Source organism: Hippocampus bargibanti, linkage group LG02, assembly GCF_051943395.1.
Source record: "Hippocampus bargibanti isolate YZ-2025 linkage group LG02, ASM5194339v1, whole genome shotgun sequence".
NCBI classification, from domain to species: domain Eukaryota; kingdom Metazoa; phylum Chordata; class Actinopteri; order Syngnathiformes; family Syngnathidae; genus Hippocampus; species Hippocampus bargibanti.
The window spans coordinates 21,314,201-21,337,316 of record NC_142735.1 but is presented as its reverse complement, the minus strand read 5'-3'; the positions used below and the strand labels follow the sequence as shown (position 1 = coordinate 21,337,316).

General features: G+C 44.4%; 2 protein-coding genes across 2 annotated transcripts; both read left to right on the top strand.

Annotated features, from left to right (window-relative positions):
• Positions 1-1,627: 1,627 nt before the first annotated feature.
• On the top strand, positions 1,628-5,949 carry rce1a (Ras converting CAAX endopeptidase 1a). Its single transcript, XM_088990014.1, has 8 exons — positions 1,628-1,962; positions 2,342-2,444; positions 2,512-2,595; positions 3,172-3,250; positions 3,327-3,494; positions 3,566-3,637; positions 3,728-3,790; positions 4,411-5,949. The coding sequence occupies exons 1-8, from the start codon at positions 1,871-1,873 to the stop codon at positions 4,644-4,646; spliced, it is 897 nt and encodes a 298-aa protein (XP_088846140.1). The 5' UTR covers positions 1,628-1,870; the 3' UTR covers positions 4,647-5,949.
• A 13,020-nt stretch (positions 5,950-18,969) lies between these two features.
• On the top strand, positions 18,970-22,710 carry cd248a (CD248 molecule, endosialin a). Its single transcript, XM_088990012.1, has one exon. It carries the CDS (start codon positions 19,161-19,163, stop codon positions 21,408-21,410), a length of 2,250 nt encoding a protein of 749 aa, XP_088846138.1. The 5' UTR covers positions 18,970-19,160; the 3' UTR covers positions 21,411-22,710.
• Positions 22,711-23,116: the final 406 nt, after the last annotated feature.

Genomic DNA, 23,116 nt, shown 5'->3' with positions numbered 1-23,116 from the left:
TGATTCATCATTCCTCTCCTTTCCAGGGCATATCTCCACATCTCTAGTTTCTCCGCCACCTGTTCCCCGTTCTCGCTACAGATCACAATGTCATCTGTAAACATCATGGTCCATGGAGATTCTTGTCTAACATCGTCTGTCAGCCTGTCCATCACCATAGCAAACAAGAAGGAGCTCAGAGCTGACCCCTGGTGAAGTCCCACCTCCACCTTGAATTCCTCAGTCATAACGACAGCACACCTCACAGCTGTCTTACAGTCATGATACATGTCTTGCACCGCTCTGACATACTTTTCCGTCACTCCAGACTTCCTCATGCAATGCCACAGCTCTTCTCTGGGCACCCTGTCATACGCTTTCTCCAGATCTACAAAGACACAATGCAATTCCTTCTGACCTTCTGTGTACTTCTCTATCAGCATTCTTAAAGCAAACACTGCATCTGTCGTACTCTTTTTTTGGCATGAAGCCATACTGCTGCTCACAAATGTTCACTTCTGCTCTTAGTCTAGCTTCAACTACTCTTTCCCATAGTTTCATTGTATGGCTCATCAACTTTATTCCTCTGTAGTTCGTACAACTCTGCACATCTCCCTTGTTCTTAAAAATGGGCACGAATACACTTCGTCTCCATTCTTCAGGCATCTGTTCACCATCTAAGATCTTGTTGAATAACCCAGTCAGGAACGTCACCGCCACCTCTCCAAGACACTTCCATACCTCGATTGGTAAATCATCAGGCCCGAGTGCCTTTCCCCCCTTCATCCTCTTCAGCGCCCTCTTCACTTCGTCCTTGCTAATGAATGCTACGTCTGGGTCCACAACAGTCAGTCACGTCTTCTACTCTTTGTTCCTTCTCATTTTCCTCATTCATCAATTCATCAATTCTTCAAAGTACTCAATTGCCTTATCTGACTAAAAAGGTTAATTAAACAAATAAAACCTTACTCTATTTTATTTATTTGTTCTTTTCAGCACGAAATAGGATTGCTTGCTTCGAACTGTTCCGTGCTTTGGGGATTGGATTGGATTGGATTGGATTGGATTGGATTGGATTGGATATGCCTTTATTAGTCTCACAGTGGAGAAATTTACATTTCACAGCAGCAAAGTGATGAAAGGAATGAAAGTAGAAAAACGAAATACATGAGCTGCTGGAAAGGCAGCCACTCTCGCGGCGCCATCTTGAAGTCAAAAGAACAAAAAAAAAAAAACTAAATAACAAATAATATGACAGCATAGAGACAATATGACAAAACAAAGACACAGAGAGACATTCATTCTTCAGGACTTGCTGTACCCTCTTTGTGATGACATGAAACAGTTCTAGATGAAAGAGGAGAGGATCAAAGCGTCTTTCCACCAGTGGATCAGGGACATCATGGTGGAATGTGCTTGTCAACTACAAGCTAAATGTTGAAAGCAAACACGCATGACGCAGTGACATGATTCAAAGCTGTTCCTTGTCATCATTTTCAGACATGATACAGTACTGTATATGATTTGATTTATTCTCAATACTGTATTTGATATGAATGGTCATTGTTCCGGTAAATGTGGTGTGTATACATGGCCAGAAGGTAGCACTGTTGTCAATGGGAAAAGAGGAAGATGGTAATTGACGTCATCATCCAGCGCCCGATGATGTTTACAGTTAGCTAGCAATGTTAAGTATGTGTCGAAACGCTCGTATGCACACTTTGCGTGTCGTCTCTGATATTTAGTTTTCTCGCCTTGATATATCCGATTCAGAAAAACAAACGAAAGAGACATATGTCGATTTTGTGGAAAATGCAATGCTTCGATTGAAATGAAAAAAATCGGTACATGACACATTGGGGGAGGTGGGGAGTCGGATTTGACCAGCAGTATGAACATAGCCTTGGTGTCGGTGTTGTCGTGTCTGCTCCTCGCTTGCTCTTACGTTGGGAGTTTGTACGTGTGGAGGAGTGAACTGCCCAGGTAAGTCGCTCGATGGTCACTTTTATAATTATGCAGTCCAAAGTCAGTTTTTCTACTCGTGCTTGAAGATGGAAGTGGACATACTGTGATTCATAGGGGCTAACGACCCCAAATAATGTGCTCTCAGCACACAAACACGGAGGGGGAAACGAAGTACTTGTCGAAGTGATTATCTGTCCTTTTATGATGTTAAACTGTGTCACGTCACGTTAGCCTGCATTAAAATAACGTGTATGGACCACAGTGTTGAATTATTTCAACAGTCTTCGCAGTGTTGCTTTTTCCTTTGCCTCTCCAACATTTGATTCCCTTCAATAATGTATCCTTTTTGTGTGTGTGTGTGTGTGTGTGTGGGGGGGGGGGGGGGGGGTCATTGAAGAGATCATCCGGCTGTCATCAAGCGGCGATTCACCAGCGTTTTAATCGTCTCAGGCCTGTCGCCCCTTTTTGTATGGGCATGGAGGGAATTCACAGGCATAAAGGTGTGTGTTTCTAAGATGGCGAGTGCTTGTTGCTCGGCCGGGTACCTTCACTTTGTGTGTGTCTCAGATGGTGCCATCACTACTGGCGATAATGGGAATCCGCTTTGACGGCTTACTACCTGCCATTGTCCTTCCTCTTCTGCTCACCATGGTAAGACTGCAGTTAAACCGCTACAGTGTTTTAGGATACCTTTAACCCTCATATTATGTTGAAAAAAAAATCACGTTATGTTGTGTGTCATTTTACCCATATATAAAAAAACATGCAAAACAGTCAAATAATAGGTGACATCAACAACAACTGTTACTGAAATACGTATTATAAACATACTTGAAAAGAGTGACAACATATTTTCGATCCCATTGGGATATTTTAGAACTGTTTTGAAGAAAGGATATGCAGTCCTTTCGTCAACACAAAAATGGTCAAATTAAACCGTAACATTATATGAGGGTTAATAATCCCTCCAGGAGTCAATCTGTAGTAAAAATAAAATAATGTTCCTTAGTCAGGGAAAAAAACAGACTTTTACCGAATAACATCACTAGCGTTTGGTGTGTGAATGACACACTGCAGTTTCCGAAGTGCTGTTCGCTTGTCTCTTTTGTTAGGATGAAACTTCAAGCTTCTCTTAATAATCAATGGAAGAAACTGTTTAAATCTAAGTGTGTCCTATCAACACCTATGGTTTGGTTTTCTTACTTCTGGCTGCATTTTGTTCTGTAGGTCCTGTTTCTGGGCCCCCTAACACAGTTAGCTATGGACTGTCCCTGGAGTTTTATGGATGGCCTGCGGGTGGCCTTTGGTGAGTTGACTCATATTTTCAGACACCTTTTGCACTGAGAATTGACATGATAAGTTTGGACGATCCCCTGTTGCAGACCCGTGCTTCTGGGTGATGTGTTTCAGTGACATGCGGTGGTTAAGGAACCAACTGGTGGCCCCGTTAACTGAGGAGCTGGTGTACAGGGCCTGCATGCTACCCATGTTGGTGCCCTGTGTGGGCCCAGCTGCTGCTATCCTCACATGCCCGCTCTTTTTTGGAGTGGGTGAGTTAAGGGAAGAAGACTGCGGCAAAGGAGTTCTCTCCAGATTGAGATGACGTGTTGTTGTCTTACAGCTCATTTCCACCACGTGATTGAGTTGCTGCGTTTCCGGCAAGGGACGCTCTCGGGAATCTTTCTCTCGGCAGGTGAGCGTTTGCCGCATTCTCTGCATGTCCTTCTCCATTCTTCGACAGGTGAAGATACTAATTGAAAGTCTTTGTCTCATCCTTCCACAGTGTTCCAGTTCTCCTATACAGCCGTGTTTGGGGCCTATACAGCTTTCATCTTGTTGAGAACAGGTAAGGAAGTTTTATATGGATACCCCATGCACAGCTCAGTGTACACAATGGTCCACATTCCAAAAGATAAATATATCGGGATAAAACAGCACATGAAATGGAAGTCCAAATGCTTTTTTTTCCTGTAAACCTTCGGAAATTAACTCAAATGCCAGAAATGCCATCCAGAATGTTTTATACTGTGGACTTGTCCCCTCAGGCGGTCACCCCAATGAATAATGTGTTGGATAAACAGACGTCTTAACAGGACACTGATAAGACGTATGACAGTGACGGTCTGATCTTTTACTGAACACGGAGCCCATTTATAAATACTCGGCAATATATCTGACCCCCAGCCCTCCCACGCTCCCATTCTTAGCTCCTGGAACTGTGTGGACAATCAAAACAAAAACTATCCCCTTAAAAGGGAGCTCACCTGAGTCAACTTGGTTTCGTACAGTAGGCGTGCGGGTGGGGGGGGGGGGGGGGTTTATTTTATCAAGTGGATTTTATCAAGTGGATTCTTTTTATTTTTAAGAAGAGCCAAAACGTACTTACATCCTCATGACCAGGATGTGTTTGTGACGATCGTGAGTTCACATTGCGCCTTGTGCGTCCGCGGTTTCCTGTGTTTGCAGGTCACCTGGTGGGTCCGGTACTGTGCCACTCCTTCTGTAACTACATGGGCTTCCCCGCCATCGGTGCGGCCCTGGAGCACCCTCACCGTCACGCTGTCCTTTCCTCTTACCTGCTCGGGGTCTTCCTCTTCCTCCTTTTTCTCTTCCCCTTCACTGACCCCTCCTACTACGTTCCCCCCATTCCGCTGTGCACCTTGACGTTTTCCTCCAGCGCCCTCTGCCATCCCTCTTCGTGATCCTTGTCTCTTTCTCTCTTTTTCTCTTTCATTGTCTGTCTATCCTTCACCTTGCTCCACAGAGGTCGAGGATTAAAATTATATAGAGCTCAGGTCCGCCCCCCCCGCCCCTAAAGACAGCATGTGCTGTGTTTACTTTACACGAGCCTGGAGTGTTTTGGAGGCAAACCTGGACTTCCTCCTCGGCATCAGGCACAAATCCATTTGAGCATTGGCGAGGTTCCACCAGGAAAATGAATCACCGTTCATTAATGGCAACAGAAAGAGACAGTGTCTCAACGCCAGATCATGATTGTATTTTTTTATTTTTTGAGATGAGGGGCTCACTCGGCCGGAGCGTTGACGTTCCTCAAGTCATTTAAACAAGTGAGATGGATGCGGCCTTTTGTGGCTTTCAGGTGTTTTCAGGAGGTGTTTTATATTAGGATCGTGACCACTACTCTGTAGATTTAACAATCCCCAAACAGGGACTATCAGCGGTGCTTTTGGCAGTAAGAACTTTAAAATTAAAAAGGAAAACACTCTATAAGCTAAATGGTTACTGTGAAGACAAACGTGGCTGCTTGAGCAATAGAAATTCATATGGACGTTTATTTTTTTAAGGAAAGGTGGTCAGTGTTTCTTGCGTAAGGCCGACACTAGAAGGCACCAGAGAGCCTTAGATTATTATTTTTTTTGTCGCGCATGCAACGTTGCTAGGTCGCAGCAGAGGAAAGTGCACAAGGTGGCCATGACTCACCAACACAATTCATCAAGAGCTGTGTCACAGCTCCGGGTTGATTGATTGATACAGTTTGAACAGGCTCTTCCATGCCAAGATAAACATGTGCTGCCAATAAATTCAATTAGTCCAACTCCCTATAAAAACGGCACCTGTCCCCCATCATCATAGATTATACCACCTCCGAAAGTGCCGTTCTTTTCAGTCCCACTTTGTCTTTGCCACTATTTAAATTGACTGTCACCGACCACTTTTGTATAAAATGATCAGGTATGGGGGAAAAGAGACACTGAAGGCTACCTTTGCTTGCTTGGGGTTTGAGATGCAAAGCGTGTATCATGATATTCAGAGAAATCTATTTTATATATTCTATATACAGCTCTGTTACTTTTCCTCGAGGAGAAAGAATTCCAAATGTGCTAATCGACATTGTTTTCTTTTTTTTTTTCTAATTTGTGAGTGCAGAGAATGTGAATGGATGTCGCCTGTACATCTCAATTAGTTTTGATGACACTCTGACAAATCTTGGCTGTTCAAAAAAGTTAATTTGGAAATAAATTTTAGATATTTATTCATGATTCAGATTGTTTTCTTGTGTAGTTTCGGCATTTCTTTCTGAACAATTAGCGTGAGCTGTAATGCTGGTTGTCAGTGTCATAAACACAGATGACTTTTCATCCGGTCCTTTTAACTCATTCACGGCCATTCGCAAATTTATTTGGTAATAGAAAATTCCCGCCATTCCCGAATTTGTTTCCCGTGTTTTGTTTTTCCTTCTTTGGGTGCCGATAAAGCACTGGCCATGTCCTCTGGCAATGGTTTTTTTCTTTCCACAAGGGGGCAGAATTTCCCCTTTTCCATGTTAGTACTTTGTTCCAGCTTCAGCTGTTTTTAAAGTGATATATAAACCAATATGTATGGATTGCATTGTATTTTGGACAGCCGCCCCCATTTCAAGCTCATATAACTCCAGACCCATATAATGTAGGAATTAACTCATGTTTCTGATGGTTTCTTACGCTGCATTGAATGTTTATATAGTCCTAAAGTCAATATTTTGTGGGTCCTGGAATTTGAGTTACAATGACAAAAACCCTGGCACTGGAGTGTACACGTTTGCACATTGTCTGGCAGTGAATGAGTTAATTTTACTGCTATTTTTTTACGAATTTGTAACCTTTTGTGACAAGCTGTGATTTCACATTGGGACACTTGTTTTTTTTCTAGAAGGCTTTCAAAGTACACTTTTTAACTCGTTCACTGCCATTCCCAAATTTATTCGGGAATTGAACATTTGTTTGGGTTTTGGTTTTTCTTGTGGGAAGGGGTGCCGATAAAGATTAGACCTCTGGCAATGTTTTTTCACTTCCACGAGGAGGCAGCATTTGCCTTTTGTACAGCCGTCCCCTCTTCAGGCTCAGAAAACTCCAGACCCGTATAACTTAGTAATTAACATTTTTTTTCTGACAAAAGAAGAACGCTGCATTGAATCTTTATGTAGTCCCAAGACTCAATATGTTGTGGGTCCTGCCATTTGAGTGGAAATGATAAAAACCCTGGCACTGAAGTGGACACATTTTTGCACATCGTCTGGCAGTGAATGAGTTAATAAACTATGAATACTCTCAAATACATTTCCCAAAGTGTACACTTATGTTTTTTTGTGGAATGACAATGAGGCAAGACTAAAGTTATGATCCGGGTTCACTCAGGTGACACCTACTGCAATTTCCTTGGTACCAACCATCTACCAGGACATAATTGCCAGTACATGATTAAGCTGTTCAACCGCCTTGTTTGGCGATGTGCCGTGAAAGTGTCTCATGTAAAACGTGCTTCCTCTTACTCTGCCTTCTCTGAGTTCAATAACGGAGACATTGGACCAATTTTAGCCTGGTCTTTCAAAAAAAATGCATTGTTGGACTGAAATTTCTCTGAAGATCATATCATCTGTCAGCCCCCCATCCCCCCCGTCTTCCAATGCTCAAAAAAAGTAATGAAATCGAATTGCTCAAATGCGTCACTGTCGTCGGGAGCGTCGGACTAAGGCACCCACTTGCGTTTTGTTTGGTTAACCTCAGTCCCTCCGTTAGCTTGCTTCGTTCTCAGCCGAGCACAAATACACACGCGCAAGGCCAATCTCGCGTGTTCCCAAAGCTGGTTTATTATTTTGTGTCGGGTGAGGCCAGAACAAGGTTACGTCATTATTGTGGATGGTCATGCTCAAAACGCTTTCGACATAAAAGAAAAGAAATAATCTGACAAGAGCGCCTGTCAGTGTTTTTGCTCAATGTCGCATTTCGTGACTCCGGGTTTAGCTTTGGGTCATGTATGATAGAGCTGATCGGTGTTTTCCCTTCTTCAGATGGATGTTCCAAAGCAATTAATCAAACGTGGAATGTGGGTGACCTTGCAATTGCCTTGAGCGTCCCTCAACTGATAACGGATGAGATCATTCTGGTCACTACCAGATTGAACAAACATCTTATGTGTCTTTTACATCTCATAGCTTTATTTTTAATCATACATTTCATCTATAAGCGCTTTGCAAAACTCTCAAGGACATATTGATTGGAATTCTATCAGATATACTCATGATTTTTGGTGGAACTGAAAATAAGGTATAGCATCACATGCTGCTTTGGATTTTTTTTTACCCCACATTTTGTGGGGTAAAAAAAAAGTCGTGTCTAAACAACGAAACCCTTTAAAGACAACCAGATAGAATAGGCCCATACTGCATTTAATGGTCCCCCTCCTATTCCACATGTGCATCCAAGATATGACTGTCCATTTCGAGTGTGACTTTCGCTCAGCAATGTCCAAATCACGGCCCGGGGGCTAAATGCAGTCCGTGGTCAATTTTCATTCAGCCCGCAGCCTCTGTAATTAATCAATAACGTCTGGCCTGCATGTAGAATGAATATATTGGGCGCCGATGCATATGTGGAACTGTCGCGGCTTGGAATTGAAGAGTATTTACGTGGGACAGGAGATGTCACACAATCTCTTTTCGTCAATGGATGCTACAGCTTTGTGTTGGCTTTCAACATTTAGCTTGCAGCAGACGTGCACATTTCACCATGGCATCCCTGATCCTGAAAAGGACGCTTTGATCCTCTCCCTCTTTCATCTAGAACTGCTTCATACAAGAAAGAGCGTGCAGAAAGTGCTTAAGATTGAATGACTATCTGCATCTTTTGTGTTGTCACATTTGTTATTTTTTTTGTTGTTGTTTGACTTGAAGATGGCAACGCATGAGTGGCTGCCTTTACAACAGCTCCTGTATTTTGTTGATCTCCTTCCTTTCCTCTTCCTTTCATAACTTCGCTGCTGTGAAATATACATTTCTCCACTGCGATACTAATAAAGGCTAATCCAATCCAGTAGCGCTGTGACCTGCATGTGCTAGGTGCTGCCATCTAGAGGCACAAATAGGAACATCAAATTAGTACATGAGTACATTGACTGAATGTGCCGCCCAATTTTCTAAAATGGCAATTTTCAATTTTCAAAATGCAGACAATCAACAAAATAACACATGCTTAAGATAGCTGAAATTAAAATAAAAAAAGAAATGTGAAACAGAATGGCTCGCTGAAATGTATTGAAATTAATTACTGTTATATGTAAAGGACGTCCGCAAACGTTGCCCCTCCCCCCTACATTTTTAACACACCACATCTGGCCCCCTTTGCAAAAAGTTTGAACACCCCTGCTTTAGCTTGTCCTGGGGGTGAACAATTAAATTACAGAGGAGCTTCATTTTAGCTAAACGCTTTTATGGCAACCACATCTAGAATAAAAGGTTTGCGGGAGACATTTGCCACCCATCGGTGATGCGGCGAGGTGAAAAAATAATTATCGAGTTGTAGTTTAGCTTTCGGCGTGCAGACAGATGGCGGTTCAATCGTCACAGTCCCGCTGCCATTTCATTTGTTTTTTAGCACGCACGGACGCTTGAATTCCCGCCGGTGTTTTAATGAAACACATGGGCGCCCACCTGCTGTGGTTGATCGGACGTGCCGTGTGACACATTGCATATAGACGGGATCAGAGAGGATGATGGCCAAGCGTGAATCCGTCCACTCATGTTGCCATTTGTATCTTGGATCAGAAAGTGCGTCATGATGAGCGTCTGGCGGCATGGAATTTTGCCATCAAGTGCTGCAGCTCCTTCTCAATAAACCAGAGCATTGACGCATGTTTCCAGAGGAGCCCTCTTTGGTATCCTCCGTTTTGTCCCTTCAATTCCTCTCACGTTCTCGTTCTCATCTGGGAACTTGCCGACCCCTTCATTCTTGTTGGTGCTTTTGTGCTATTATGATGAACGATTTGGCTTAGTATTAACACGGCAGTTTGGAAAATGTGAAGGAGTGAAGCAACACGGAAGGTTTTCATCTTAACTCATTCACTGCCAGACAATGTGCAAAAAGTATGTCCACTCCAGTGCCGGGGTTTTTGTCATTTTCACTCAAACTTCAGGACCCACAGAATATGAGTTTTGGAACTACATAAACATTCAATTCAGCGTAAGAAACTTTAGACTCTCTTCTTTCATCAGAAAAAAGAGTTAATTCCCAAGTTATATGGATCTGGAGCTATCTGAGCTTGAAATGGGGGCGGCTGTACAATATACAACACGTACATATTGCTTTATATAGCTCTTTTAAAAACAGCTGAAGCTGGAACAAAGCGCTAACATGGAAAAAAGGGAAGTGCTGCCCCCATGTAGAAAGGGAAAAACATTGCCAGTGGTCAGACCAGCGCTTTATTGGCACCCCCGCAAGAAAAACAAAAAACCCGAACATATTTGGGAATGGCGCTCCGCGTCATGCTTTTCAATTCCGGAATAAATTTGGGAATGGCAACTAATGAGTTAAAAGTGACCAATGTCGATGTGGCTGCAGGTCAGAATAGAATATATCTGTTAGGAATGCCCGCCTCCACATCAGCAATGTTGATCTTCCCTGTTGAAAAGATCAGAGGCAGTCAAATCTGAATGGGAGGGTCAAAGTATTTTTTTTTCTTTTGGCGCAGGACAAATTTAGGTTTCCTCTTGGAGGCCGTTATGAATTTTGGGAAGACATTAGAATGTTCCATCCCCTCCAGGTATTACATATAGAGCGCACAACAAATTAATGAATAACTAGTTTTCAAATTTGAAGTAAAAAATAATGACTTATTGTGCTTTCCATGGGACAATTTGAAATTCTGGTTCGGACTTTAGCAAGCATCATGGAATTTCACAAATTTGATTTGCTTTCCCGGGCCAAATAAAATGCTGATCATGGGGGCCAGATCTGGCCCCCAGGCCTCGACTTTGACACCTGTGCAATAGAAGCCGGTTGTTGATTTAATTACATGATGGCATAAAAAAAATCTTGCGTGACAGGCCATGAACTTGCATTCGGCCTCTGTTGTTGCTGGTATTTTTAGGCCCTTGCGGGCCCAAGTTGACCGGAACCAAAATGGGCTGGTGGGAGGGGGGGGGGGGTTGTTGATGCTGCTGCTATAAATACAGCGGTGCTGAGAAAAGGCAGCAACCCCCTCAGACATACAAATACAGACATATATGGCACTGGAATACCACACTGCGGACCCCCACTCCCACTCTGCTTGACCTCCACTTCCTGTTGTGTTATGGTGGGGGGAGGCCCACTCGGAGCGTGAGAATGTTTTTTGGAAGGGGGCAATCAGCCTTGGCCTACTGGTAGATCAAGCTTTCAGCCTTCAAGTCAAGTTTAAGAAAACGGAGCGATGCGTGCCAAACTGCATTTGGCGGGGGTCAGTTCGCAAGACCTGTGTTTCTCATCCTTCTAGCTCGCTCGCATCTTAACTGGCGCGGTGCTCACTCCGCCGCCATCACAGCTCATCTTGCAACATGGCGCTTTCCAAACAAATACACTTTCCCAGAAAGCGTCCAAAGGGAAATTGTCGGGGTCGCGCCCCTCCACCCCCTGTCCCCCTCTCTTCGCCGGATGGTTTGATGTTTGCCTAGCAGAGTGATTTTTCCCTATGGGGTTTATCACGATAAACATTTCCCCGAGTTCTCCCACAGCCGAGGCGGCCGTCCTCCCGCACCGCTGCTCCCCCGGCAGGTTTTCATCCATTTACCTTGCATGGAGGCTAAAGCGCTCTCGTACGTTTAAAAAGACCCATTAAGTATTACGAGCCGCTAACAGGGCCCATTGTCTTCCGCAATGCATGACCGTGATATGGATGACAACATTAGTCGGGCCACGTTGCCATGGCGACAGCAGCCCCGCTCCTTTGAGTCTTTGCGATCAAATCTCACCTTCAAGCTCGACGATTGTTCCTGAGCGTTTTTGTAGTCAGGTGGAGCCACGGATGACACATTTGAGGTCCTTCACTGTAAATTGGTGGTGATGGATTCAAATGAATCGGATACTTTGTGTGGCTCGTCTACCAAGGACAATGTGAGGTGTGGTGAACTTTGAGCCTGGATAACACGGGGAGGATTCATGAGCGGCATTCGTTCAGTAGCTGATGAGGACACAGCGTCGTACGTCCTAAAAGTGGTCTCGGGGGAGTTCATTTTCTTGGTGAAATGAAGCAGCGTTCTACTTCAATTTAAGCAATCACTTCTTGAGAGCGATAACAGCAACAACCAAAGATGGGGGAATCGTCTATATAGAGATGTTGCCATCTCTCTGATTAACATCCTTCTCTTCCGGCTAATCTTGTGCAGCCACAGACAATTTGCAAAGAGTCTTTTTTTTTTGGATCATGTCACTGTGTTGTCGTCAATTGCCTTCCAAGCTATTTCGACTATGACGCCTAATAAGGCATCGATGAGGATGTGCGTCGCCCTGTGTTAAACAACATCAATATTCACGTCAGAGGGAAGAGTGTGCAAGCTTTGTAACGCTTGCAAAATGAATGTGAAAGGAGCTCCTGGCCACCTGACGCTAATTCGTCGTGTGGAGCCTCTGTTGTGACCCTGGCGCATATAAGGTCTGCAGGCTGAGGGCAAAAGAATACTAGTTTAGGGGTCGGGAACCTTTTTGCCTGAGAGCCATAAAAGTAAAATATTTAGAAATGTTTTTCACTGAGAGCCACACACATGCACGCACACACACACACACACACACATACATGCGCGGCCACTTTTCAACAAAATGTCAGAATGTATTATTTAAAATAACTGATAGTGCTCACCATTAACAAGAATGGTTTTCCGTTCCTCATGATTGGTAAAAAAAAATATCCGGCCACAAACGATCGTAATGAAATTCAACTAGCCGGGTCCATAGGCGAAGTTACAGCTAGCTAGCCTGTACACTGCTCATTAGCTTGCACACTTGCTTTATGCTGTCTCTCGCAGAAGTCTATTGATGCTAACGTTAGCATGGGGCTTGTCAAAGTGCCACTGACATTCGACTGTTTCATCGATAGTTTTGTTTCATTCCAAAATTTGAATCACGGCAGAACTTGTTCGCTCGACATAGGCGAATGGTTTGGTCCATTCAACCTGAAGTGTGCGATACTTGTCATCTTTTTTATTCGTCAGGCTTATTTAAAAGGGGGAGTTTACCTGTTTCGACATCAATGGCCACCATCAAATCAAAATTGCTCATTGAACATCAACGGCCACCTTAGGTCAGTATCATCCAATCAAAATTGTGCTTTCAGCAGCCCAACCAGGAAATGAACAGCAAAAAAAACAATATGTATTTTGTTTTATCTGTGAGCCAGATGCAATCATCAAAAGAGCCATATATTCCCGACCCCTGGAATAGATCCATGTGAGCTTCTCCTCATTTTTTCATAAGACTGTTTTGCTTGCGATTGCTTCATCAGAATATTTCTTTCATAGCTAAAGCTTGTCATAGTATTTTTTTTGTTTTGCAAATCACCTTTTGGATCATTTTTGAGACTATTCCCCCTTACTTGCTCCACAATTTATCTGAAAGCACGCCTCTATACAGAGCCGATAAGGGCACCATTAAGCGTATCAGCTTCTTTTTTTGCGCAATGTCCATTTTTAAAAGTCGAGCTGAGCTTTTCGAGACAAATCCAGGTGTCCATATCCATATGGAGCGACCATTAGAAGGTGAAATCCAATCCTAGGCTGCTTTTTCCGCCGAGGCGTCTCAGGAAAGTTGGCGAGTCAAAAAAACAACAAAAAAGAATGGGGGGGGGCGGGTTAGGCGTACGTTTTTACAGACATATTTTCTGTCCTGATGTCTGCGTGTTGCATCTGCTCAGCCTCACTTGGACTTTTGAAATGTTTGTTATTTTTGGACCCGCTCGACATTATCACCTTCTGCGCTCCTATAGTAGCAAACAGCTCTGGATCGTGGACAGTGTCGAGTAACACCTAAACATCTCCGCTAACGCCTGACGTTCTCACATATTTTGACTTCAATGACAATGATTGGGCAGCGGTGTGTTTATCATCGCCTTCGTGGTGTGATTTTTTTTCTGTATCCTTGGTACCTTATTCCACACAGTATACAGATCTGAAACATTGACAAAAATAGGAGTGTATTTGAACCATCTGGCGGGCTGATTCACGTTAATCGCATAAAGAGGAATTTCCTGTCGCAGCTAAAACGACTCGACTTGGGAGAGGAATCCACAGCAACCGGAAGACTGTTGAACTCGGGGCAAGCACTCAGTCGACGCTGAAAAGTGCACCAATCGCAGACTTGAAGCATCACAGAGGCAGAGAGTGTTGGGCGTCTGAGGGAATCCGGGCAGTGATGATTCACTCGGGGAGTGACGGACACGTGGGAAATGTTCCAAATGTTCTCATAGGATTGTCCAGCGTTGATTTGTTGAATGAGAAAGCTGAAATCTCGGGCCTGGGTGCTGATTGTTGATTGCATGCAGGCACTTGGCAGTACAAGCAATAAGGATTTTCACTGAGAGTCTGAATCAAACCTAAGGCGTGTAGATAGACCAATTGGATTCTGTAAGGAGTGATTTATCAAACCAGTCCATTTATAATCTAAAATCAAGATAACTTTAAAGGACAACCGACACCATTTTTTTGTTTCCTAACTGACATCAGAAAATCGTTTTATAGCATCTAAAATACCCAAAACACGCAGACTGATATTTTTAGGTCCCGCCCCCTTTTTCGCATCATCACGCCAAGACGTCTTGCCTTGCTTGAGAATCAAAACAATGGCTTCAGGTTCGGAGAAGATGCTTTCTTGTTACTCATTCAGTTATGAGTATGATTCAAATAGTTCTGAAGAGGAAAGCATACATGTTTGCAATCGATTAAAGAAGTCCTCCCATATCAATTCGAGCTGTCAATGACAGCAATGTAGCGTCACATAAAATGCACAAGATGGCGCCCAAGCTCCTTTGGAAATGGGCTGATTTGTCTGCTGGGAATTTGTGTCAGCGAATATCAAATAGTAGTCATGGTGCAACACAAAGCGATTCACCATCACGTTATGTGTTTTCCTTCTAATTTCGCCATCAACACGGATCAACACGAAGTTTTCAGACCAAACAAAGTACCGCAAAATGCATTCTGTGTCGCTTTCTCGGTCAAGGGTGTTCCAAACGTGACGTCACGTGGGGATCGTCATCAACTCGAAAACAAGACTTCCTGAATATTCAGGCCGAGTCTTGTGAATGTAAAATATAGCTATACGCGGTGGAAACTTTGTAAAATACGTTCAGTTGAAGTCATTACGGATCAAACCTCTAAAGATGGAGGACACTGATTTGCTGTGGCGACCCCTTGAACGGAAAAGCCGAAAGCAAAAGAAGAAGAAGTCATTTGAAGTGATTTTACAAGTTATGGACACAACTTGTCCTGAGGCATCGGTTGTCCTTTAAGTTTCGATGAAACAGCCACCCGAAATATTACCTTGTGTGCTCTCAACTCGTCAATTTTGCTTCAATGCTTTGCCATTTAAAGTGTGATGTCCGCTCATCACCAATCGTGTATTTTTTGGAAGGTCATTTTCCGATTGGATAACTTTCAACTTCAGAATCAGAATCATCTTTATTGGCCAAGTACGTAGAACGCACATGGAATTTGTCTCCGGTTGAACACGCTGCACTCGTATCATCATAAACAAAGACATGACAAATAAGTATTGAAGGGCATTCCTTCATGTAAGTGGTACCTCTCAGAAATAGCTGTGAGACAAGGTGCAAAGTATCAAGCAGAGCTAAAGTGATCAGTGGTACAATAAAATACGTAAACAGTGCAGAAAACCAGTAAACCATTTTAAAGTAATCAGTGGTTGTATTTGTAGTAGAACAAATGTCTAGTGCTGGGGATTAGTGAAAGTGGCTCGAGTGAGTGGAGCTACATTGACTATTATGGGATGCTGTTCCATGGGGTTGTGCAAAATTGCAAAGAGCCATTACACAGTTAGATTTGGTTTACTGTTTGGAGAGTTTCGGCTGGATTTGGTGCGCATGGCTGAGGGGAGTAGCTGGAAAAGGTGGTGGGCAGGGTGCGGAGGGTCTAGTAGGATTTTTGGTACCCTTGTCTTGGTTCTTGCTGTGTGCAAGTACAGTGATACCTCGGCTTACGAACGCTTTAGCTAACGAACTTTTTGCCTCACGAACATTAAATTCGCGAGAATTAATCTTGGCATAAAACTAGTTTTCGGGAAACACACGTAGCGCCACAATGGCTGGCGGACTAGTTTTTGGCGGAAGAACAGCAAACCACATGGCCGAAGAGCGCCACCGTGGCTGCCGGACTACTTTTACACGTGGTTTGCTATCGAGTGGATACTTTTGCTTATTTGGGACCAAAAAAGACCCCACCACAGGCTAGTGTTCAGCATAAGAGGACACAAAAGATAATTAGGGTCGAGCAGAAGAAGGAGATCATTGAGAAACACGAACGAGGTGTGTGTTTGTGTGACTTAGCCTCCCAGTACCAGTATGCTAAGTCGACCATTGCTACGTGTGGCTAAGAGTGTTTCTGTGTTCTCTAAGCAACGGTCTCAGGCAATAGAAGAAGTTGAAAAACTTATGTTGATTTGGATAAACGAAAAGCAGCTAGCAGGGGACCTTTGAGTGAGGGTATTATCGCCGAGAAAGCATGGCAACTTCACTCGGATATAATCATGAGACAACTACATCAACGACTATCAGAAAGGTAAATAAAACAACTTTATTATACACTGCAGTTTATTATTTTTTATTACAGTACAATAGCACATTTATTATACATAAAATAAGGTGTACTTTGAGTTATTTTAAGGCTTATTTAGTGGAAAATTATGTTTTATGGGGATCTGGAAATGGATTATTCTCATTTTTAATGGTTTGAGAGTGGATAGGGCTGTCCTAATGATTTTTTTTCCGCTGTACTAACTGTCCGTTGAAGTCTATTTTTGTGGCGGACCCAAACCAAACCATGATGGAAGCACACAGGATTGATTTGTTGACTGCCGTGTAGAACTGTCGTAGCACCTTCTTGCCAGATCTTCTGCCGTGGCCGCACTATAACGACCGGTGGGGGGGCAACATGTCCGGCGACGAGGCTGCACGGTCTTCATACATCTGCCCGAGAGTACAAAAAGTACAAAAATAAGTTAGAGGTGGATGAAGTAGCAATTTCAATCACTTCTGCCCTTGAAATATTTGTACCAGCTGGATTCAACCAGAAATGTGCAGACAACATATTCAGCATATTGATGTAATGTGCTTAAAAGCATACAGACACTCTCATTGATTAATCAATTCACTTTTTCTTCATTTTATAGGCGACCAAAAAATTTAATCTTTGGACCTCTCCAGAGTCATGAAATATTAATCCGTTCATGCATTGATAATGCCAATCCGATAATGCGATAAACTGTCCACCATAGTCACCCCTGTCCCTCTAAAGCAGGGGTCGGGAACCTTTTTGACGAAGAGAGCCATAAAAGTAAAATATTTAGAAATGTTTTTCAGTGAGAGCCACAACACGCGAGCGCGCGCGGCTTCTTTTCAACAAAATGTCAGAATTTAATATTTAAAATAACTTTATGATAGTACTCACCGTTAACATGAATGGTTTTCCGTTCCTCATGATTGGTAAAAATCCAGCGGAACGATCGGAATGAAAGTCAACTTGCCGGCTCCATACGCGAAGTTACTGCTAGCTAGCCTGCACATGGCTCATTAGCTTCCACACTTGCTATGCAACATACTTCTCACAGAAGTATATTGATGCTAACGTTAACATGGGGCTTGTTAAAATGTCACTGACATTCAACTGTTTCATCGATGGTATTGTTTCTTTGCAAATTAGAATCAGAACCTTTTCTCTCCACAAAGGCGAATCCTTGGTGTATTCAAGCTGAAGTGTACTTTGTTTTTACTTCTCGAGCTCATTTAAAAGAGCGCTTACCTGTTTCAACTGACGGCCTGTATCACCCAATCAAAATTGCGCTTTCCGCCAACCGCAGCCCCAACAGAAAATGAACAGAAAAAAGCGAGAATGTGTATTTAGATTTATCGGCGAGCCATAGGCAATCATCAAAAGAGCCATAAATGGCTCGCGAGCTATAGGTTCCCGACCCCTGCTCTAAAGTGCTCAAAATGACGCATCGGGTTTCTGTTGAGTATTCACACAGCTGCTTTCTCTGCCAACAACCCAAATATGAACCGAAGACGCATTCATTGCATTGTGGCGCGTGCCTGTGTGAATGGCGGCTCTTGTCTTACACAGATAAACAAATTGCAATGCCAAGGAATCATTCAAACCTACTTAGTGTTTGTCTCGTGAGTCTTGTCTGGTGAGGTTTGAAAAACAACCAAAGCCGCAGAATACAGATGATTGCTCTTGATCCTTTTTGAGGAGAGAAAATGCTGAAATTACTTGTGTTGGTTGATTGTGCATTTTACATTGCACACTTATCTCCGTGGCAACCTTCGAAGCTGGACTGCAACTCGCAGAGGAGCTTTCTAAGTAGCTCGGGTGACCAAAAAGCAATTATTTATTAGACAGGCTCACCAAACTCCAAGAACTGTCCCACCCCCACACCCCGGCTTCTCCATTTCTCAAGTGACTTTCTCACAAAACGACTTCCAAACCCCCTTCCCCCCTCACCTATGTCTCCATTTCAGAGCACTGAGTGGTTGTTTTCATAGCAAAACCAGAGGCCCTCTTCCTCCACATCGCTGACCTTGACAACTTTCCCTACTTCTCCTTTGCTATCGGGGAGATTTATTAGCAGGAATTGTTGTTCCTGATCGTTTTGCTGGAAACGGTATCTTCTCCCTGGCTCATGAACAAATGTGATTTGAGGCTAGGAAAGCAGATGTGTGCGATCAAGGGAAGATAACCTCCATCCTTTGCTCCATTCCGTTTCGAGATACGAAACCACGTTTTGAAAAGATGGTGAGATGATAAGAGATGAATAATTTGATCAACAGTTTCTTTTGCTGAAGTCTGACAGTTAAAACAGGACAGGCTCAAACTCATTTTCTGTGAGTGTGTCTTAAGGGTGTAAATGGCAGTGAATCCAACTACATCCACAATGAAGATTTATGAAAACCATATGACATAGTCCTTCCCCTCACACCCCCAACCCCTACCCCGCCCCGTTCTGACATACATCACCACCAGAGCCCCTCCTCCCACATCTTCCAAGAACACTTTCTTTCCTCCTCTTCTCTTCTCCCTCCCTCACTGCACTCTGCGTGCGCTCAACTTGCACTGATTTCAGATGTATCCCCGTCGGGCAACGTGAAGTGCGTTTCCGAAAGAAAAAAAAAGTTCAAATGAAGGAGGAAAAGTTGAACTAGGCGAGAATACGGGACTCCAGAACGGAATAGTGTGCTGGAAAAGAATGGGCTCCCTGTTGAGCAGCACTGCATTCCCGTTCCTGACATCGCTGCTGGCCTTGGTTTTCTGGGGGTTTTCTTGCGTCTGGACCGAGGACTTGAGGGAGCGAGACTCGTTGTGCAATGCGGACGGTTGCTTGGTGCTTTACTTCCAGCGAAAGACCTTCTTGGACTCATGGAGGGCCTGCAAGGAGAATGGTGGCGACCTGGCCACCTTAAAACGCCAGGTGGACGCCGCCGCCGTCCACGCTCTCTTCACCACGGCGGACTTACGCCACTCTCGCACCAAAGTCCAAGTCTGGATCGGCCTTCAGCGGCAACCTCGCCAGTGCAGCGCTGCGCGACCTCTTCGGGGTTTCTCGTGGACTACGGGTGACCAGGACACAGAATATACAAACTGGCAAAGAGAGTACTCGCACAGCATGTGCTCGGTTCCTCGCTGCGTGGTTATGGGGTACAATACTCAGGAGCCAAGCCAAAACCTGAAATGGTTGGATGGCTCCTGCTCCGTGCCTGTGGATGGTTATCTGTGCCACTATGCCTACAAAGGAATGTGTCCTGCCTTATGGAGCGAAGGCTCTGGCAATGCTTTTTATGCTACACCGTTTGGCCTTCTCAGTACCCTTCTGACCCACATCCCCTTGGGATCCGTGGCGACCGTGCCATGCGAGACGGAACAGCAGTCGGTACTGTGTCTGATGAAGGAAGATGGTTCAGTGGGGTGGTCCAGGGATTCCCCTCTCTGCTCCGATTCCCCCGCGTCGCAGGACTGGTGCCAGGAGAATAACGGCGGCTGCGAGCATTTTTGCAAGCAAGCCGGCGTCCACTTGTACTGCGAGTGCGCCGAAGGCTATCAGCTCGGAGACGATGGACAAAGCTGCGTTCTTTCTGACGCTTGCCAAGAGGCCAACTGCCAGGTTGAGTGCGTTCCTCTGTCGGAGGGCTACCGTTGCGCCTGCCCCGATGGTTTCATGCTGGCTCCGGATGAACACGGATGTCTGGACGTGGACGAGTGCCTCCAGAGTCCTTGCGAACATGCCTGTGTCAACTCCCCCGGAAGCTTTGAATGTCGCTGTCAGGAGGGCTACCACCTCAACGACGAGGGGATCTGCGAGGATCTCGACGAATGTCAAAGTAATCCGTGCGAACACTCCTGTGAGAACAAGGGCGGTTCCTTCCGTTGCCACTGTCATTTCGGGTTCTCGCCGCAGCCCGAGGACCACACTCGGTGCCAAGACACGGACGAGTGCCAGATACCTGGAACCTGCGAGCAAATGTGTTTCAACTTCGAGGGAGGCTTCGAGTGCTATTGTAAGGAAGGCTACCAACTTGTCATGTCTGACTCGTCTTCATGTCAGAAGATAGGTGACCAATCCGTTGTCACGCCACCCTTTCCTTGGCTCACATCGCAACCTGGACCCGAATGGGATCCTGTGGACTATGATTGGCCCCCACAACCAGGGCAAACTGTTTGGGAACCGGAGGGGGATCAGACGCTTGACTGGTTGACCGACCCTCCCAAAGTTTGGGGATCTGATGTCATATGGGTGACCAGCTCTTCTCAGGAGGACTTTTTTCATCCAACGCCAGAGACTGAGACCAAGGAGCAAAATCTTGATGGCCATGCTGACCTTTTGCCAACTGCCACCACAACCACACCTGCTCGCACGTCCCCGCCCTCCATCTCCAGCACCTCTCTTTACTTGTATGAAGATGAGGTTGAGGAAGAAGAGCAAGAAACCACTCCTTACCCCTTTTCTTCTACCTCTACCATCTCAGAGGGAGCTAGGAATTGGTGGGCGAGGTTTTCAACTGTGCTCCAGAGCCAAGGAACTCCAGAGGATAAAGTCACAGTGTCTGACATGTTGACTGATTCCGGTTATCACAATCCGTCAGAGAAAGAAAAACAATCCCCGGAGGAAGAAAAGCAGAGGAAGGACGCAAACGATGCAGCGACCACTTCTGAAGACGTCCCCGCTTGGATCATTCCCTCTCAGTCGCCCACGATCAACCATTCGGATTCTGTCCAGGAGGGCAGGGGGCCGACTCAGAGTAGCACCTGGCTCCTGGTGGGCCTCTTGGTACCCATCTGTATCTTTGTCGTGTTAATGATAGTTTTGGGCGTCATCTACTGCACCCGCTCTTGGGTACGGCCTCAGAGCAAGACCAGTACCGACTGCTACCACTGGATCTCTGGTGCTCATGATAAACAGAGTGCGGCTGGCCCATCGTCAGGGGTTAAGAGTCATGTGTAATTAGATCGCAGCCAAGTTGGCTTGAGATTTGTTTTTTTAATTCATCGTGAAAAGGCAGGTTGATTGCGCGATCATATTCGTTGATGTAGCAGGTGAGAGACACTGAATACTTGTTCTTTTTGTGTTGCTTCGCTTGTATGTTGCAAACACTGACCACTTGATCCACCCCCCAACTCCTCTCCCCATTTCACAACGAAAGGGAACTGTTAACTCCACGAATGATTGATGACATTGCGGTACGGTTTGCTCACAAGCGCTCACAAGTCAGTAAACGGGGAATTGTTGTCATTAGCGGTCCTTTGATTTAGAGCGGGGATGTCCAAAGTTTTTGCAAAAGGGGCCAGATTTGGTGTGTTAAAATTGTAGAGGATGAGGGGCAACCTTGGCGGACGTTCTTTACATATAACAGCAATTAATTTCAATAAATTTCAGGGAGCCATTCTGTGTTTCACATTTGCTTTTTTAGTTTAATTTCAGCTTTTACACATGCATTTTGGTCCTTTTGAAATGCATATCAAAATTTAATTGATACTGACAGTCAACTTTTCTCCTTTTGTTGATTGTCACCATTTTAGCAAATTGGGGACGGCTCATTTAGTCAATGACTCATATACTAATTTGCTGTTTATAGTTGAACTTCTAGATGGCAGCACTTAGCACATGCAGGTAACAGCACTACACCCAATGTTTTCATTCTACATGCGGGCCACATATTATTGATTTTATGACAGAGGCAGCAGGCGGACTTAAAATTGACCACAGGCTGCGTTTGGGCTGAATTTGGACCTGTCTGCTTTAGAGCCAAAAGTTACATCAGTCGTGGATTTTATCCTTGACATGACCGACAAGGCATGAAATGCAAAGGAATGTACTTAATGTTTATTTTACGAGCAATTTTTCTTCTTTTTGTGATTTGCCTTCCCACCCTCCCAAAAAAGTTGAGCGATGCAGATGTTTGAAGGGTGTTTCTTTATTATAACCTTGACTTAGGTAGTCAGTCCCACAGACATCCTAATTCATCAAGACCCGCCCATCTCCTCCACCTCCATCTCATTGTGCCTGGAATGTTTTCCAACCACGTTGAATCACATCCAGCTGTTTAAAATGGAAGACAATCGCACAGGCACTCACAACAAAAGACTTACAAAGGCGTTGACATTGGCAACAAACTTTTTCCCCCCGAGGACTCCAGGAATTGTTTCACTTTTTCACGTTGACAAATAACGTTGTGATCATTTACTGTGAATGGGAAAAAAACAAGAGTAATAAAAATGTCCTTTTGATTTTATTTCAACCACCACAGAGATGTGCCTGCATGACTGTTTGATCTTCTCATTAAACAGGTCCAACTTTTATGTTTGCATCCATAAAACTGATGCCCGTCCGTCTGTGAACATTTGTCGTCGACTTTGAACAAGTTCAACTTTTACACGCTCAGTAAAAGCCACGGTGGTACGGCATTGACGAATGTGTGACATTGTTGGTGACGACATTGCTGCTGCGAATTCCACAGATGCGTTTTAACTATTGCGGGGTTGCTCTTCATTTTGTACTAGGCTAATGAAAAACAGTGTTTGGCCTTTTTGAACAATGATGCGTTGGAGGCGGCGCTTGCGAGCTATTGGGGCGATCCTCTGATCTTGGCACTTCTAAATTGAAGAATTTATTTCAATGTTATTGGATGATATATGGCGTAATTGTGTTTT